Genomic DNA, 18,314 nt, shown 5'->3' on the forward strand with positions numbered 1-18,314 from the left:
ATTAATCGAAATCATTCCCTCTCACTCACGCGTTATACATTTTTAGCGTGTGAGTGAAAGAGAATTTCAAAGCCTCATTTTAAATAACGATATCATTCCCTCTCACTCGCGCATTGTACACAGCTTTTAGAATGTAAGTGAGAAAGCTATTATAAATCCAAAATTTCAATAAACAAATGAATCGAAATCATTCCCTCTCATTCCCGCATTAGCGTGTGAGTGAGAGGAAATAATTAACGCCGCCATTTATTTTATTGGCACGAGTTATACACATAGCGTCACACATAGACTAGTCTAGTGTGACGAGGAGTTCCAACTTATGTGACGTCATTTAAATAAAATAGGAGTTTTTTGCTATAATTTACATTTTTTTTCGTAGACGACAGATTTTATTAATCTAACAAAAAATAGGTAAAAATGAAAATATTAAAACTAGTTGATGTTGGTGACTTTGTCTTTGACTTCTTGAACCGATTTTGACGTTTTAGCTTGTATCCTGGGAAGGCTATTACTTCTCTCTACGTCTGTCTGTCGTATCTGTCAAGAAAACCCATTGGGTACTTCCCGTTGGTCTAGAATCATGAAATTTGACAGGTAGGTAGATCTTATAGTATAAGTAAAGGAATAAATCTGTAAACCGTGAATTTGTAGTTACATCATTTTAAAAAAATTACAATGTGTTTCAATTTTTAAAGTAAGATAACTATACAAGTGGGGTATATGAAATGGCTTTACCTGTACATTCTAAAACATATTTTTATTTATTTTTATGCATAATACTCTTCTAGACTACTTATCCCGGAAAATCTTTTATTTTTACTTCATTACAAATTAGCCCTTGACTCCGATCTCACCTGGTGGTAAGTGATGATGCAGTCGAAGGCTGAGATCTATAGAGCGCACTTTGTCTTTGCTCAGACTTAAGACACTGTTAAAACGAGACAGCGCTATACCGCTGGCATATATCTGTCTCATTTTAACTGAAACTTTGACAATTTACCTGCGACATATATAAAGATAGGAGGACTTCGTCTGTGGTGGCGTTTGCTGGCGCGCGTGTTGTTTTGGAGTGTTTTTTTTTTGTTAAAACTGACTGAAAAGCGCTCTAAGGGGGTGCCGTGCGTATGTCGGCGAGCGCCGGCACGGACGGGGTCCATACTTGTATAGTTTAGCTAACTTGTTACAAATAACAACAAACTTGACATTGGCTAATCATTGTAAAAGCCAGACGAGAGAGAAAAAAGATAGGATCACAGCGTTCACCACTGCTCTAGGATGATAGTCAAAGTGTTGGGATTTTCAAAAGCCTAATTCAACAAAGTCACGAGCATCATGTAGTTCAAAAATAAAGTATTTTTTCCTGATGATTATGTATGATGTAAGCACCTACTATGTAGTATGAACTAAAGTTAGAATATATTATGAAACTTTCTAATACATATCGAAAACTCCGGCGTGTAGAGGCCGCTACCGTCATAGCGAAGCCGCGAGCGCCGGCCGGCCCCTCCGCCCGCGACGCTTCTGCAATTTTTGATATGTATTAAAAAAAACGTTAAACAGCCCTAGAACCCGACTACTACCCGCGTACTGCCGATAGATAGCGATATATATAGGGTGTAACTAGAACACATTGCAAATAAAACGTCTGACTGACGCTAGAGGTCAACGAATGTTCCATAGATGGGTGACCCGAGTTTTGCACGCTATATATACAATGTTGGTTTGAAAAATACTAAATCACTAAAACTACAAGATAAGGCAAATGGTTATTGGCATTGGATTGTGTTAAGGTAGTATAAAATAACCCTAAGTTTTTGCTAGAGTTCAGGGGGCTTATCGGCTAAAAATATATCAATCATTAAAGGACAGCATCAATGTCAAAACATGGTTTTTGGCCAATCCCATTGACTTTGACAGTCCTCCGACGTGTCTATCTCTGTCTTATGTACATCGCGGTCTTATGTCTATCTCTGTCTTTATGTATATCTCGGTCATATGTCTGTCTCTGTCTTTAAGTCTGTTTCATTCTTTATATGTGTCATCTCGTTCTGTCTGGCATGTTCTATTTATATCTGTCTTCGTCTTTGTGTCTCTCTGTCTCGCTCTTTATGTCCGTCTCTAGCGCTTTGACCGCGTCACTTTTTAATCTTGCTGATATGGACTTAAGATCACCTCAATTCCTACCCGGGCGGACTCAAGACACTCAACTGGGTCTCTAATAGAGGGGAACGGGACTTAACCGAGTCTTCCAAATAGGGGAGGGCGGGGGGAGGGGTTAAAGAGACTTAACTGAGTCTTAATACATGTGAGGACAGGAGTTAGAATATCAAATATTCAAGGGGACTCAAATGAGTCCTCAAGGGACTCAAATGAGTCTTATCGAAAAAACATTTTTATATCAATTTCATCAAGCCGGATACACACTAACTAGGAAAACTCAAGTAAAGCCGTGACTAAGTGACAAAGTCTAGGCCCAGATATTTGTCGTTCCTCCGCCTCACCCGCGTCGCCTTCTTGTCGTCGTAGTCGTCGTCCGCGGGCTGCTCGTACACGCCGCTGTCGATGAGCCAGTCCTCCGACGTGTCTATCTCTGTCTTTATGGATGTCTTCAATGCTTTCACCTACGAAAAAAAAGAAAAATTGTGAGTGATCTTTGCGGAACCCTTTCCAAAAAAAAATTTTAGGGTTCCGTACCTCAAAAGGAAAAAAGAAACCCTTATAGGATCACTTTGTATTTTGATTTACATAAAAAAATTGAACTTTTAATCTATGGCACTAGCTACTTGGTACTTTAGCACACTTCGCTAAAAGATGGCGGCGTCAAAGCAGCGGTCTAACTAACTTACTGACTGACCAACCTCATCCTTTGTGGGAACACACAGGATGAGGCCTGGTTTTCATTCTTCCTGGGCTCGGTATGGTCCGAGTCTCTACTACGTTCCCTCAACCATTCTTCTAGCATCAAGCGTGATCATGTCATAATAACTAACTAACTGACTGACCTGTTCCCGCACAGAGCCCGAGGCCTGGTTCTTCTTCTTCCTGCGCTTGGTGGGGTCCGACTCCCGCCCGCGCTTCCTGGGCCGCTCTTCCAGCACCAAGTGTGGGTACTCCTCCACGATGTAGTTCTCTCCCTCGTAGCTGGTGGTGACCTCCACGCCGACGGATGGGTCCACGTCACGTTTCGTCGACCATTTTTTACCACCCATCTTGTCCACGTTTCCTCTTTTAGCACTAATACAGCATCATTACTAACTGAACTGACTGACTAACCTGCTTCCGTACAGACGGCGACGCCTGGTTTTCCTCTCCCTCCGCTTGGTAGGGTCTAGGTCTCTTCCACGTTACTTAGACCATTCTTGTAGCACCGAGCGTGATCATGCTATAATAACTACCTGACTGACCTGTTCCCGCACAGAGCCCGAGGCCTGGTTCTTCTTCTTCCTGCGCTTGGTGGGGTCCGACTCCCGCCCGCGCTTCCTGGGCCGCTCTTCCAGCACCAAGTGCGGGTACTCCTCCACAATGTAGTTCTCTCCCTCGTAGCTGGTGGTGATCTCCACGCCGACGGATGGGTCCACGTCACGTTTCGTCAACCATTTTTTACCACCCATCTTGTCCACGTTTCCTCTTTTAGCACTAATACAGCATCATTACTAACTGAACTGACTAACCTGCTTCCGCACAGACGGCGACGCCTGGTTTTCCTCTCCCTCCGCTTGGTAGGGTCCAGGTCTCTTCCACGTTACCTAGACCAGTCTTGTACCACCAAGCGTATTCATGCCATAATAACTAACTGACTGACCTGTTCCCGCACAGAGCCCGAGGCCTGGTTCTTCTTCTTCCTGCGCTTGGTGGGGTCCGACTCCCGCCCACGCTTCCTGGGCCGCTCTTCCAGCACCAAGTGCGGGTACTCCTCCACGATGTAGTTCTCTCCCTCGTAGCTGGTGGTGATCTCCACGCCGACGGATGGGTCCACGTCACGTTTCGTCGACCATTTTTTACCACCCATCTTTTCCACGTTTCCTCTTTTAGCACTAATACAGCATCATTACTAACTGTACTGACTGACTAACCTGCTTCCGCACAGACGGCGACGCCTGGTTTTCCTCTCCCTCCGCTTGGTAGGGTCCAGGTCTCTTCCACGTTACTTAGACCATTCTTGTAGCACCGAGCGTGATCATGCTATAATAACTACCTGACTGACCTGTTCCCGCACAGAGCCCGAGGCCTGGTTCTTCTTCTTCCTGCGCTTGGTGGGGTCCGACTCCCGCCCACGCTTCCTGGGCCGCTCTTCCAGCACCAAGTGCGGGTACTCCTCCACGATGTAGTTCTCTCCCTCGTAGCTGGTGGTGATCTCCACGCCGACGGATGGGTCCACGTCAGGAAGGATGTAGTAGTTTTCGAAGTCGCCTGGAGAACAAGATAAAGTTGAAAACTAAAACCCGACTGCGATCGTCTTAATAAATGCTGAAGTATTATAATAAAATTGTTTTTCTGTCGCTTGGTATATTTTACTGTCGTAGTGTAGTATATATTTATAAACTCAGAATTTTCTCCTCTTTTGTTTGACATCCCACTCGATGATACAATAGCAAAAAAAAAAAATCGGAGACCCCCACTTTTTAGGGTTCCGTAGCTAAATGGCAAAAAACGGAACCCTTATAGATTCGTCATGTCTGTCTGTCTGTCTGTCCGTCCGTATGTCACAGCCACTTTTTTCCGAAACTATAAGACCTATACTGTTGAAACTTAGTAAGTAGATTTATTCTGTGAACCGCATTAAGACATTTTAATCATGACTAACATTCCCCTTTCCCCTCCAACTAAGCGTAAAGCTTGTGCTAGGACTGGGTATGACAATAGTGCAATGGGTGGGGTTTGATATGTGTTTAAAAGTGATTTATATAGCTAATGGGACGGACGCCGACGGATGGGTCCACGTCAGGAAGGATGTAGTAGTTTTCGAAGTCGCCTGGAGAACAAGATAAAGTTGAAAACTAAAACCCGACTGCGACCCACTCAGAGGTGATTGCACTCGTGAGGCCATTTTACCGCAATTAAGCTGCGGGTCTCTACATAATCCTATACCATTTTACTTTTACTTGTAGTTTTAGCGTATAGCGTGCAAAACTGGGGTCAATGACTCGCCTACGATGTGGCAGTAATCCTGCAGCACCTATCTACGCACCGTTCGTTGACCTCTAGCGTCAGTTAGATGCTTTATTTGCAATACATTGCGAAGTTTTAAAACAACAACAATCCATTTTCAAATTATAATTATACTAAAACTAGCTTACGCGCTTCAATACCTCTCATCGACCTCTTAGGGGTTGAATTTTCAAAAATCCTTTCTTAACAGATGTCTAAGTCATAATAGCTACCTGCATGCCAAATTTCAGATCGATCAGTCCGGTAGTTTGAACTGTGCGTTGATAAATCAGTCAGTCAGTCAGTCAGCTTTTCCTTTTATATATTAAGACTAACATTGTACAGATTCGTGAATATTACCTTGTAGGGTGATCGCGTTCATCTCGGACGTGAAGTGTCGTTTTTTCTTGCCCGTGTTGCAGTGTTTGATGTACGCGTACTTGGGCTTCGCTTCCTCGGGTATTATGTTCACTGTCCACGACCTGTGCAGAAAATGTTAGTAAAAACATGGATACACGAGCGCAGCGAGCGTGAAACCAACTTAAAAATATTCCAGCAAAACTGTAAAGATTTTTTTATAAAGTACTAGAGGATGCCCGCGACTTTGTCCGCGTGGATGTAGGTTTTTGAAGATCCCGTGGGAACTCTTTAGTTTTCCGGGATAAAAAGTAGCCTATGTCTGTCCCCGGGATATAAGCTAATTCTGTACCAAATTTCAGACAGACAGATAGACAAACAGACACACATATAAAAAATTTGTATGGATAGCTTATATCCTGAGGAAGGATATAAATTAGTGTTTATCCCGGAAAATTAAAAAGTTCCCATGGGGGTTTTCGCAAGACCGTTGCGTGTGGAGGTCCCTACACTCCGCGGGTATCCTACTTCCTCCATCTTACACCATTACATCCTCTTTGTCGGCGATGCTGCCGTCCTGTACTTGCGCAGCGGTCGACGTTCGAGGGACACTCACCTGTTCTCGGCGGGTATCTCCTTCACCTCCTCCATAGTGATCTCCTGCTCTTCAGCGATCTCGTATATGAAGTTATCAGCGATGCTGCCATCTTCCATAATGTGCAGCACCTCGTTTTGCTGCTCGCCCTCGACTTGCTCAGAGGTTGACGTTTGAGGGACGATCTACAACATTTTTTTTAAATTCAAATTTCGAATTTATTCAATCAATAAATAGCCATATACATGATACAAACATTCACTATTGAATCTGGCATAGACGCAATCGTCTCAAATGAATCTGGCATAGATATAAGTTTCGTCTGATCGCCGCTACCTAATCTGACATAGACTGAAGCGCCTCAACAGAATCTGGCATGGACTCAGGCGCCTCAATTGAGTCTGGCATAGACTCAAGCGCCTCAACTGAGTCTGGCATACTCAAGCGCCTCTACTGAGTCTGGCATAGACTCAAGCGTCTCAACTAAATCTGGCACAGGCTCAGTTGAGTCATCAGTAGTGAGTACGTACCTCGATGATCTGCTTAGGGTCGGTCATTTTAGTAATGACCTGTTCAGATTGTGTGATGGAAGCCTCCGCTTTGTCCGTTTCCACTTTAACCACCCATAACTGCTTTTTCTGAAGGTTTTTCAGAGACCTGTGAAAGAATACAAAATCTCAATTTCATCTGGTATTTAATAGTGACGGATTAGTGAGATTCTACTTTACTTCCAAAAAAGTATAAGTCAAAGTCAAAATCATTTATTCAAAGTAGGTACTATTGTACACCTTTTGTTTGTTCGTTTTTTAGATTTGAAAGATGATATAGTGGTGGTATAGTGGTTAATTACGTAAACTTAAAACTAAAGCTACGAGGGTTCCAAACGCGCCCAAGTCTGAGAAGAGCCCACAACAAACTCATACTTACAGATATCCCAAAGTGTCGACAAGTTGTCTGACATTGAGTCTAGACACAGCCTCGTGCGTTTCTTTCACGGGCTCGAAGCTGTAGTTGTGCTCCGTGCGGATTATATCCGCAACTGGAACAACAAGGTTAAGTGAGTCTTACTGCAATGGACGGACGGACGGACGGACGGACGGACAGACAGATAGAAGTGATCCTATATGGGTTCCGTTTTTCCTTTGAAGGTACGGAATCCTAGAAAGGAACCCTTACTCACTTGGTTGTCTATCTGTCTGTCTGTCAAGAAAACCTGTAGGCTACTTCCCGTTGACCTAGAATCATGAAATTTGGCACATAGGTAGGTTTTATAGCACAAGTAAAGGAGAAATCGGAAAACCGTGAATGCGTTCATGAACAAAATATTTTCAATTTTAAAAGTAGGATAACTATACCAAGAAGGATATCCTAAAGAAGGGCTTAACCTGTACATTCTAAAACAGATTTTTAAATCTAATTCTAAAACCACGCAGAAAAAGCCGCGGGCAGAATCTAGTCTGTTATAAAAATAAGTAGCGTCTAAAATGTAGGGTGACCAAAATGTCTAACTAATCCGGATTTTCCTATATTATACATAATTTAAATTAAATACTATGTATTCATAATAATATTATGTATTAAGCTATTTTTTTTATCAAGAATATACCATAGTCAATATACTTTACATCACATCTTTTTTTTTTCTCTCTCGTCTGGCTTTTACAACGATTAGCCAATGTCAAGTTTGTAGTTATTTGTAACAAGTTAGCTAAACTATACAAGAATGGACCCCGTCGCCGGCATACGCACTGAACCCCCTTAGAACGCTTTCCAGTCAGTTTCAACAAAAAAATTGGTTGTCTGTAAAATCGGTTTACTGACGATAGTTGAACGTGACAACAAAGGCCGATTGTGCTTCTTTGTCGCTCGTTCCGTGCTCTCGCTTGCACTTCAAGCCTTACATGGAACGCCTCAGAGCGAGGTAACGCCGCATGAGTCATGTTTTTTCGTGCGTGCAGCCGGCTCTATCGAATTATAAGACGTTGTCACGTCAAAAAAACACTCCAAAAAGTCACAACACGCGCGCCAGCAAACGCCACCACAGACGAAGTCCATCACATCTTTCTATAGTACAATAAACTATCTATAATTATTTGTAAGCTGTTGATATTTTCGAGGGTAGTTTAACATTTACCTTGGTCCTTGAACGATATGAACTTTTCAAAATTTCGTTGGAACGATCGTTGGGCCGCGCCTGTAACCAGAGCGGCCCTTTAGAATAGAAAAAAAAAAAAACATTTTTTTTTTCAAAATTAATTGTAATATCCTTTTCCGCAAGAGCGTTACGAAAGGGATAGCAATACAATCAGATGCGTTATTTTGTTTATGTAATTTTACAGAATGTGTATAACAGAATTAGCCACATTGACAGTTTTTTGCAGTCAAAATTAGTGTCGACAGCGTCAGAGCTCTGACATATTTTGAAATTATTTTTGTAAAGAATATAATAGGACCGTCCAACTTAACATAAATATGCTATGGTCACCCTACATGTGCACAATATAATACTTTAATCTTAAATATGCATATATTATTACTTATGAAGTAAAGCTAAAGGTAAAACACGTACGTTTGATCTGATAAATACAATGCTGAAGTAAAATGACAAAATAAAATTATAAAAATTTCCATACAAAATTTTAATTTTTTTATGACCAAGTTTTCATGGCCCTAATGTGCCCTAACTCACTGAGATCGTTGGCCTCGGCCTATTTAAAGATGGCCAACGATCTCAGTGAGTTAGGGCACGTTAGGGTCATCAAAACTTTGACATAATTTAAAAAAAAAAATTGTATGGAGTTTTTTATAATTTTATTTCGTCATTATACTTCAGCATTGTGTTTATCAGATCAAAGTAGCATGGGTACGTGTCGTCATTATATACTAATTACCAAACACCCTGTATATGACGTGACCCTGTGAGGCGTGAAATTCGCACGTATGTATGTATAGTACGCGACAGGTCGAGATGGCAATCAGAGTATGAGGTGGGGGACGCCCCGCACTATCACGCACCGATTTAGCGCAGGGGCTGTACGAGTGTGCAGGGTGTCCCCACCCAGATTTCCATCTCGAACTGTTGCATACTATACGTTCGCTTTAATATATATAATGGTTTATAATATTCCTCACGTTTTTTATCCTGTTCTGTCTGCTGTAAAGCTGCGGGTTGCTTGGACGGGGGGGTTAGGAGCTCGGGTAGCATTGGCGAGTCGATCCATAGGCCTTGGGCGTCCAGTTCAAAATGATATCTGCAAAAAACACACTTTTTAGGGTCCCATCAAAAGGAAAAACAGAACCCTTATAGGATCATTTCGTTGTCTGTCTGTCTGTCTGTTGTTTCGTCAGGGGCAGTTTCAGAATTTATGAGTTCGTATGGTTTGGCAGAATGCCAATGTTGAAACCGATATGGGGTATGGATTTAATAAAACTGACAATTTCTAATTCAATATTTGGTTTTGGGTCAACGTTCCACACTGAATGCCAAAATTTCAGGTTTGTAACTCATTTAGTCTATGAGCTAGAGACCTGTGACACACGGACAGACAGACAGCAGGGCAGCATTAAGAGGGCTCCGTTTTTACCCTTTGGGTACAGAACCCTAAAAACGACACATTACAGTCTTGGCTTTGACACTTGGTATGATTCAGATTCCCCATCCTAAGAAGCATGGCTTACTCGCATGCCTACTCAGCTTCTGGACCAGGCTTGGATGGCTGGAATGAAGACTTCGGCGGGGAGGGGCAACGCACGCACAACAGACGGAAGAAGGAAGGCTTACCCGCAGAGCTGCAAGCTGACATGCCTCCAGAGGCACTCGCTCTCTTCGTGCATGGCACCCTCAATCCAGTCTTGTCTCTTGTCATCTGCTTGTGCTGATGTGTTCACACTGTATACAACACAAGAACAAAGTGTCATAAAATAATAACTAACGATAAACTAAGAAATATGTCAATGGACTGACTCTTAGATATAAGTACTTTTATAAGTTTAGGTTAACATAATATTACTTATTGGCTTTACTCGTAGGCTAGATTGTAATTCTAATAAAGTACTGCTGTCAGTACTTTATGGTTATATAAAAAAAAAAAAAAAAAACTGTATACAACAAAAAAATATTATTAACTAGATGATACCGGCGACTTCATTCGCGTGGATGTAGGTTTTTAAAAATCCTGTTGGAACTCTTTAATTTTCCGGGATAAAAAGTAGCCTATGTGCTAACCCAGGATATTATCTATCTCCATTCCAAATTTCAGCCAAATCTGTTCAGTAGTTTTTGCGTGAAGGAGTAACAAACATACATACACACATACACACACACAAACTTTCGCCTTTATAATATTAGTGTGAAGTGTGACTAGATGATGCCGCAGCTCCGCCGACGAGGATTGAGGAGTTGGAATCCAAATTTTTTTATAGAACAATGTCACAAAGTTTGTCTATCGATTAAAAAAACACATGCAAATCGGTTCAGAAATCTCAGAGATATCACTGTACATAGGTAGAAAAAGACAACTTCTCCATTTTTGAAAGTCGGTTAAAAAAGTAGCTTATGTTACTACTCTGCTTGTTTAAGAGGGCTCTCTCCGTCACTTGTTTCATACAATCGTAGTTCCAATTTCATTTGAATATTAAGCAACCAAAGTCCATGAAATTTTGTAAACCTATTCTAAAAACTAATATATATGTCTGTGGTTTTCCAGATTTCTGTTAAAATATTCGGTTTCAAAGTTACGCTGTCTTAAAAATTTTCATACAAATCTTTGAGACCCTGTAATTTTAAAACTACATATTTTTAGAAAAATCTAAAACACCACAGACACAGATATTATTTTCTAGAATGTCTGCAAAATTTCATGGACTTTGGTTGCTTAATATTCAAATCAAATTGGAACTACGATTGTATGAAACGAGTGACGGAGAGAGCCCTGTTAAGACCGCTCAAAATAGGTTCCACCATTCCAAATATTAGAATATTGAATAAAAACATATTCTATTCTATGCTATTCTAATAGAAAGAAAAAAACACATTATTAATAAAATGTAATTTAAAAAAAATGCTGGATAGAGTTATCTTTCTGTTTATCAAGTTTAGATTAATCTCACTTCAACATTTTACTTATGTTTCGTTATAATATAAAAGCAGTTATTATGTAATTTGATGTTTATGTAAATTAAATGTTTAGCAATTTTGAATTATCATACACATCAGTAGAGATTGCCTTGAATTGTGCATTGCATAATTTGTTGCTGATAGAGAAAACGTACAGCTATTATAAAAGTATAGGTAAAGCTCATACATTCATATTGAGTTTGTTGTGGGCTCTTCTCAGACCTGCGCGCGTTTGGAACCCTTGTAGCTTTAGTTTTAAGATTACTTAAAATTAATTGTCACAACTATTCATCTAAACTAAGGACAGTTATTGGACTGAGATTAGATTTAGAAATTATTCATAAGTAGAAGTTTAAGCTAGAATAAAATTACTTACTAGCCCATAGGCTAGATCGTAGTAGGAATAAAGCTACCATTATATAATGGAGCTTTATGGTAAGGAAAAAAAAAAAAAAAACTATTCTTCTTCTTCTATCGGAGGTTGGCAATCGTTAAGGCTAACTGGATTTTGTTCACCGTTGCTCTAAACAGTGACCTCGTACTCATGTTAAACCACTGGCGAAGGTTTTTAAGCCAGGATGTTCGTCTACGGCCAGGTCTACGTTTGGCATTGCTGCAGCTAATACAAGGGAAAATAAAAGGCAAACGTAGACCTGTCACAATTATATCATCTTGCAAATCTAACAAGTCTGACCATCAAAAGGAGTACAATATACATACTTTGAATAAATGAGTTTAGAGTTGTAAGCGCCCTCTAGTTACTTAAGTTATTATTATATATTTAATTACACTATCATACATACACACATACAAACACTCACGCACACATAAAATTCCATCCTATTACCCGCTCCTACACCCCGCTCCTACACCCCGCTCCTGTCAGTTACCTATGTATATGTCAGTGACGCCCGCTATACAAACGCCACGCGCCGCTTGTGTAAAAAACTCATATAACGCTAAATTAATCACGCAAAAACCCGCTATTAAACTGTAAAAACGCTACGCTAAGTACATAAATTAAAATCACATAAACTTTAAAATTAAGTGAAGTGTTCTGCGAATCTGTGCTTCGAAGAAACTATCCATGGAATACGAGAAAGGGAAAACAAGACCATCCGGTGACCTATCCTGCCTAAATCCAGGTATTTATCCTACAAGAGTTATTTTAAAAGTGAAGACAAAGCACGCTTGTATATGTGACATATACAAGCGGCTGCAGCAATATATATTTCGAGTGCCTTCCTGGCACAGTGGTAAGCCCTGTAGGTTTAATTAGTGGGTTCGATTCCCGGCAGGGGTTTTGAATTTTGTAATTTCTAAATTTCTAGTCTAGTCTGGTGGGATGCTTTGGCCGTGGCTAGTTACCAAAGCCATGCCGCCAAGCGATTAAGCAATTGCTGGCTTACATCCGTCTTATTTTAACTGAAGTTTAAGTATGAGCAAAGTCAAATTACCCTCTATAGATCCCAGCATACAAGTAAAATATGATTTTGTGTCTTAGGTTATAATCATTATCAGACAGAGATAATAACTAGGAGAAATGGTCTAATATACTCACAAACCAACTAATATGGGTGACCGATTTCCAAAGTCAGTCACCCCATAGTAATTAAAGTTTGGATCACTAATTAATAGCTGGACTACAGTTAAATTATGATAATTTACAATAAATTATAATGATAAGAGGATGTCTAGACTAATAAAACATACAATATGGAACTTCCATACATGGTAAAATATAATTTGGAGAATTTTGGTCCTAATTTTGATATTAGAAGGTTCTAAATAGGGGGTTTAGTGAGGAAAATTGGTTGATATGGAATGTAAACAAATCATAAATATCTTATAGGAGCATATCTTTGTGTAGTGAGCATACGTAGACGCTATCGAGGTCGCGAGCCGAGGACTTTCCTTAGCACCTCCCAGAGATCAAATATAAGGTTCCTAGTCAAAATAAAAGCGGGAAAATCACTTACTTGTAAAAGGAAAAGCTGCAGACCACATCATATTCCAAATTGCAGCCTTCAACTACACATTTTTGGTCGCTCATCATGGAGAACCTAGCCACTCAAACCGAACACGGGTTCCGTTCACTCACATATTGTTTCGACGTGAAAATTATAAAATATAAACATTTAGCGCCTAAACTAACTTTCAAACAAACTAATTTGATGGATCCCAAGAAAATTATCAATCAAATGTCGAAAATGACATGCTGTCACGAAAAGTCGAATTCCCAAATGCGCTGCCATGAAATGGTGATGTAATTTTCCATGGGATCTTGAATATGGCAGCACTGGCATTTGGAATCGATTCCAATAATATCGATACAGCTTACGATTAGTTGATTGTAGTTATTACAACGAGTAAAAAATAATTTTTAAGTTGAGTTTTTTAAATTTTTATAATTTTTTTACAAATAGTAAGATTATTTTTGCATAAAATAGGCCTGCTTAGTCTTTCTCACGTACAAACTTTTCTTTTTACTTGTAGAAGTTAATAATTTGAACTTTTACAAGAAAAAAGAAAACAATTTAAGACTTCTGGTGAACTCTATATATTATTTTGTAATAAAATAACTTTTACTTTAATTTCTACTAAATTTGTGCAATATACTTAGATATTTACTCTTTACTTTAGCAATATTGAGTAGTTAACTCAATGTTTCGTGTAGAATATAATATGCCCCGGGAAAGAAAACAACTTTTTACTTTAAGGTTTACTATTAATCTATATTTTATAATATTTTCTACTGTAGATACGTGTCTGGAACTAAATTATTTAGTAAAAGTTTGAATGACGATCGAGTTACTCAATATCGATTTTTATCATGTATGTTGCAATATGAGAAAATATGGCCATAGACAAAAGCTTATCTTGGCGCTAAAATATAATAAGGAACAGCCTGTGATATTGTTTTCATGAAATAAAGTTTTATTTATGTTTTTAGTATATAAATCTTTATATACAAAGCAAAATTTTGATAAAATGGATGTTTTAACCACTCAAATTGAATTATTACGCTCAATTTAGAAGCGTCTTATTTTAGCGCCAAATCATAGACAATTTTACAGGCACCATATCGATCGTCTCATTTTACGTGGCTTCCGGTTGTTCAGGGTTATTTTTAGATTAACCTAACAGGGAAATAATTCATAGTTGAAATCATCAAAAATTGACAAAAACAGTAAATTAATGATGTATGTGGGCCACTAACAAATCGTAAATTGTCATTGTCACTATTTTGCTGTCAATTTTGTCAAAATTTGTATGTCATCATTTGTCATTTATGTCAATTGAGTGGCTAATTAGATTGTTGACTTCTTGTTTTTAACTTTAAAGTTCTTTTTCTTTCTTATGGCTGTTTCCAAGAAAATGATGAAAATATACTGAGTTTGAGCTCCACATAGTATTGAAAATAATTTCATCTCATTTTTGAAAAGTTAAGGCCCTACCAATTAGGGCCATATTCTATTTCGTTTTCTTAATTTTTAATGATGCCAAAGGTCACAGAAATATAATTTTATTATAGAGAGCAATGTTTCACAAAATGGCCCTCAACCAAAATAATATGTTGCATACATTTTGAGATCTCACTGCCATTTTTAACCCCCGACCCAAAAAGAGGGGTGTGATAAGTTTGACGTGTGTATCTGTCTGTGGCATCGTAGCTCCTAAACTAATGAACCGATTTTGATTTAATTCTTTTTGTTTGAAAGGTGGCTTGATCGAGAAGTGTTCTTAGCTACAATCCAAGAAAATCGGTTCAGCCGTTTGAAAGTTATCAATTCTTTTCTAGTTACTGTTACCTTCACTTGTCGGGGGTGCTATAAATTTTTAATTTACACTTGTAGTTCTGTTGTCAACTGTCATGTCAAAAGTACAATGGTGAATCATGGCCACATCGTGGCCTCACTCAACACAAAGGCAGAGTGAACGAGAGTGAGAAAGCTCGGTTTTAATTCTAATTCGACATCAGGTAAGGTAAGTTCACTCTGATAAGGGGGACGTGAAATCAGAGACCTAGTCGTTTCATAGCCTACCTAGCCCTAGCATCAAATGTAGGATATACAAGTCAATGAGTCCTGTAACATTTTGATGACTGCCAGTGTAGGTCTCGACGTTTTAACCCCCGACCCAAAAAGAGGGGTGTTATAAGTTTGACGTGTGTATCTGTGTATCTGTCTGTGGCATCGTAGCGCCTAAACGAATGAACCGATTTTAATTTAGTTTTTTTTGTTTGAAAGGTGGCTTGATCGAGAGTGTTCTTAGCTATAATCTAAAAAAATTGGTTCAGCCGTTTAAGATTTATCAGCTCTTTTCCAGTTTTCTTGTAGAAAAGAAGGTTAGATAACCGTTAGGTTCATAATATTATGTCAATAGACAAATGTCAAGCTGTCAAGATGGACGTTGCCTAAATACCTACATAATTATTTATTTGAAAATGATGTTTTGGAACACTCAAATACTTTGGATCGTCGGGGGTGTTATAAATTTTTAATTTACTGTATTACAAGGCATAAGCTTCTTGACCGTCTTGAACTATGGCAAAGGTCCGTAATCCAAACCCGTGGTCCAAACTAACTAGTTACAACTCATTTAAGCTAAGTTTGCAGCTCGCGTCGATGACGTCACACTGACGGTTAGGTACGGTATGCGGACCGTGCTGAGGCGACTGGACGATCGCGGGGAGGTGAGCGGGGAAGTGGGAGAGGCGCCGCATTCCAGCGAGGTGCAAACTGAGCGCGACCGAGTTATACAACTGGTTGGACTACGACCCCGAAATGATTTCATACCCTTTGATAGGCAGCCTGAATCACGCACCTCTTAAAGTGCAGTACAAGGGTCTGCCCGCGAAATTCAAATTTAATTTGGTTTTTCGCAATTTGTAAACACGACAAAGTAGGCTTTTGGCACTTAAGTAGCGCCAATGGCAGTATCATCCTCACAGGTTTATATAAAAATCTTTACTTGAAAGAGTCCAGTTTAAGAATTTAGTTATATATCGCCTTTGTGAGTAACTCATGTCTAATTCATTAACTATTTTGAAGAACACTTACATGCATACCTAACATTTTTAGAGTTCCGTACCTCAAAAGGAAAAACGGAACCCTTATAAGATCACTTTGTTGTCTGTCTGTCTGTCCGTGTGATTCCGTCTGATTTATCGTGCAAAATGTCGGAAAAATACCCAAGTACGGAACCCTCGGTGCGCGAGTCTGAGTCGCACTTGGCCGGTTTTTTAATTTTTCTGATGCAAGCAAAGGTTATTTTTAAATGTTGGCAATTTAGCATCACGGCTCTTGGCGATGCGTTGTTCAATTCGCAAGGCACACACGTCAGCCCATACATTCTGAGTGAACTATTATAGCACGCGGCGTTTTGGCATGGATCTGCTTTTGGCTTGAATATGCGCGGGAAATATGGAAAATGACGCCATAGCTATGAGCGCCATCTTGTACAATAAAATGTTGCCAGTTAAAAATATTCTACTTTCTAGTAGCTTTTTTACAACCTATAATTTTTTGTGGTTTGTAATATAATAGGAATATGTAGCGCATTTTTTTACAAATTCCAGTTTTGATTTTCTTGTACATAAGAAACTCAGAAGAAACTAAGAAACTCAGATAACATGATTGTGGATAACTAATTTTGAGCGCCATTTAAAGGGATAGGACTCGAACCTATGCCCTTCTGGAGTTTGATGCACATATTATAATGATTAATGATAGGGATACCAAATGGAGGATTAAAAAAAAAATGAAATACACGTTTTTTATTATTAATTTATTTATCAATATAATAATATGTATATAATGTATAACTTACAGCCTTAAATAGCGTCAATCGGGGTTAGATTATCAGAATTTCTATGAGGACCCATTCCAAATAAAATTGTGAAAATTTAAGAAAAAATTACACCAAATGTTTCACAATGGGAAGTGTTGGCCTCGACCGACGCTGCCAAGCATCCTTAAAAAACATTTTTTTTTTCTTAATTTTATCAACTCATCAAATACACCTAAGACTATGAAACAAGTCTACGCTCGTCTATATTACAACAACCAATTTTTTAATATTTTATTTTATATGCAATTTTTTAATAAAACCAAAAAATATGGGAGCCAACAAAAATTAAACACTGGAAATTATCGCAAAGTGCGATCTTTTACTATTTTTTTTTTAATTTACACAGCACTTAACAATAATAATAGCAAGAATAAATTTTTTTTGTATCATTTTTCATTTATACAAAAAATCTAAATGATTTTTCCATGTTCATTTTAGCACAATGTCATCTCCTTTGGCGTTCTTACGAAAAAAAATTGCAACAGTTGACAAAATGGTTTAACTTAAAAAAACTTAACAAAAAAACACATCATAACGCCGCACCTTCAAGTTTTCGAACGTATCAGAATTATTATTAAAAAGAAAAATTTTTGGCCTAAAAGCTCATTGTCAATATATACATAATTTCGAAAAAAAACACCCGAAAATAATATTCTTAAAATTAAAGTTTTAAGCACAATCAGCCAAAAGCGACCACATTCCTTAATTTCAAATTTTCTTTCTATAAAAAAAGAAAAACCGATGATTCGTTCAAAAACTTGAAACCACCATTCGCATCTCGATCGCTTCCTTTTTCAAAACTAAACCCACCCTTATTAAATTAAGACTACACTTAAAAAATGGGACGGTCTGAGTACCTATAACTCCACCTTAGATGAATAACTTACCTTTGATTAGAGGGTAATGGTAAAATCTCAAATCGTTTAATGTTTTATCCTTTTTAAAATCTTACTCCAATTGATTATTCCATAACTTTGAATCCTCATGTCATTCAGTCTTATGAATTGTCAGCTATAGTACTGTCAAATCATGTTTTATAAACTTAACAGGGCTTTCTTCATCACTCGCTTCATACAATCGTAGTTCCAATTTCATTTGAATGTTAAGCAACCAAAGTCCATGAAATTTTGCAGACATATTCTAGAAACTAATATTTGTGTGTGTGGTGTTTTAGATTTTCTAAAAATATGAAGTTTTAAAATTACAGGGGCTCAAAGATTTGTATGAAAATTTTTAAGACCGCGT

The 18,314-nt window shown here is 38.6% G+C and overlaps 1 protein-coding gene across 5 annotated transcripts; it reads right to left on the reverse strand.

Moving 5' to 3' along the window:
• Positions 1-862: 862 nt before the first annotated feature.
• On the reverse strand, positions 863-13,481 carry LOC123879577. Of its 5 annotated transcripts, none has more exons than XM_045927365.1 (11): positions 13,196-13,481; positions 9,882-9,989; positions 9,233-9,351; positions 8,235-8,294; positions 7,028-7,139; positions 6,631-6,757; positions 6,122-6,285; positions 5,509-5,630; positions 4,205-4,410; positions 2,502-2,621; positions 863-1,521 (listed from the first exon to the last, which is right to left on the reverse strand). In XM_045927365.1, exons 1-11 carry the CDS (start codon positions 13,270-13,272, stop codon positions 1,474-1,476), a joined length of 1,263 nt encoding a protein of 420 aa, XP_045783321.1. In that variant the 5' UTR covers positions 13,273-13,481; the 3' UTR covers positions 863-1,473. The 5 variants fall into 5 exon arrangements, with proteins under 5 accessions (XP_045783321.1, XP_045783324.1, XP_045783325.1 ...); XM_045927368.1 differs by having other exon boundaries at positions 2,429-2,621; XM_045927367.1 differs by lacking the exons at positions 863-1,521; positions 4,205-4,410 and adding exons at positions 3,803-3,983; positions 4,948-4,972 and having other exon boundaries at positions 1,776-2,621.
• Between the last annotated feature and the right edge of the window lie 4,833 nt (positions 13,482-18,314).

Source organism: Maniola jurtina, chromosome 28 (assembly GCF_905333055.1).
Source record: "Maniola jurtina chromosome 28, ilManJurt1.1, whole genome shotgun sequence".
Taxonomy (NCBI): Eukaryota; Metazoa; Arthropoda; class Insecta; order Lepidoptera; family Nymphalidae; genus Maniola; species Maniola jurtina.

Bases quoted from the DNA above. Each gene is read 5' to 3' on its own strand.
- LOC123879577 (XM_045927365.1), bottom strand. From the start codon at position 13,272: ATGATGAGCGACCAAAAATGTGTAGTTGAAGGCTGCAATTTGGAATAT. The intron at 5,631-6,121 runs GTGAGTGTCCCT...TTTTCTGCACAG, and splicing joins GAGATACCCGCCGAGAACAG to GTCGTGGACAGTGAACATAA. The intron at 1,522-2,501 runs GTGAGGCGGAGG...CAAAAATTGCAG, and splicing joins ACGACAAGAAGGCGACGCGG to AAGCGTCGCGGGCGGAGGGG.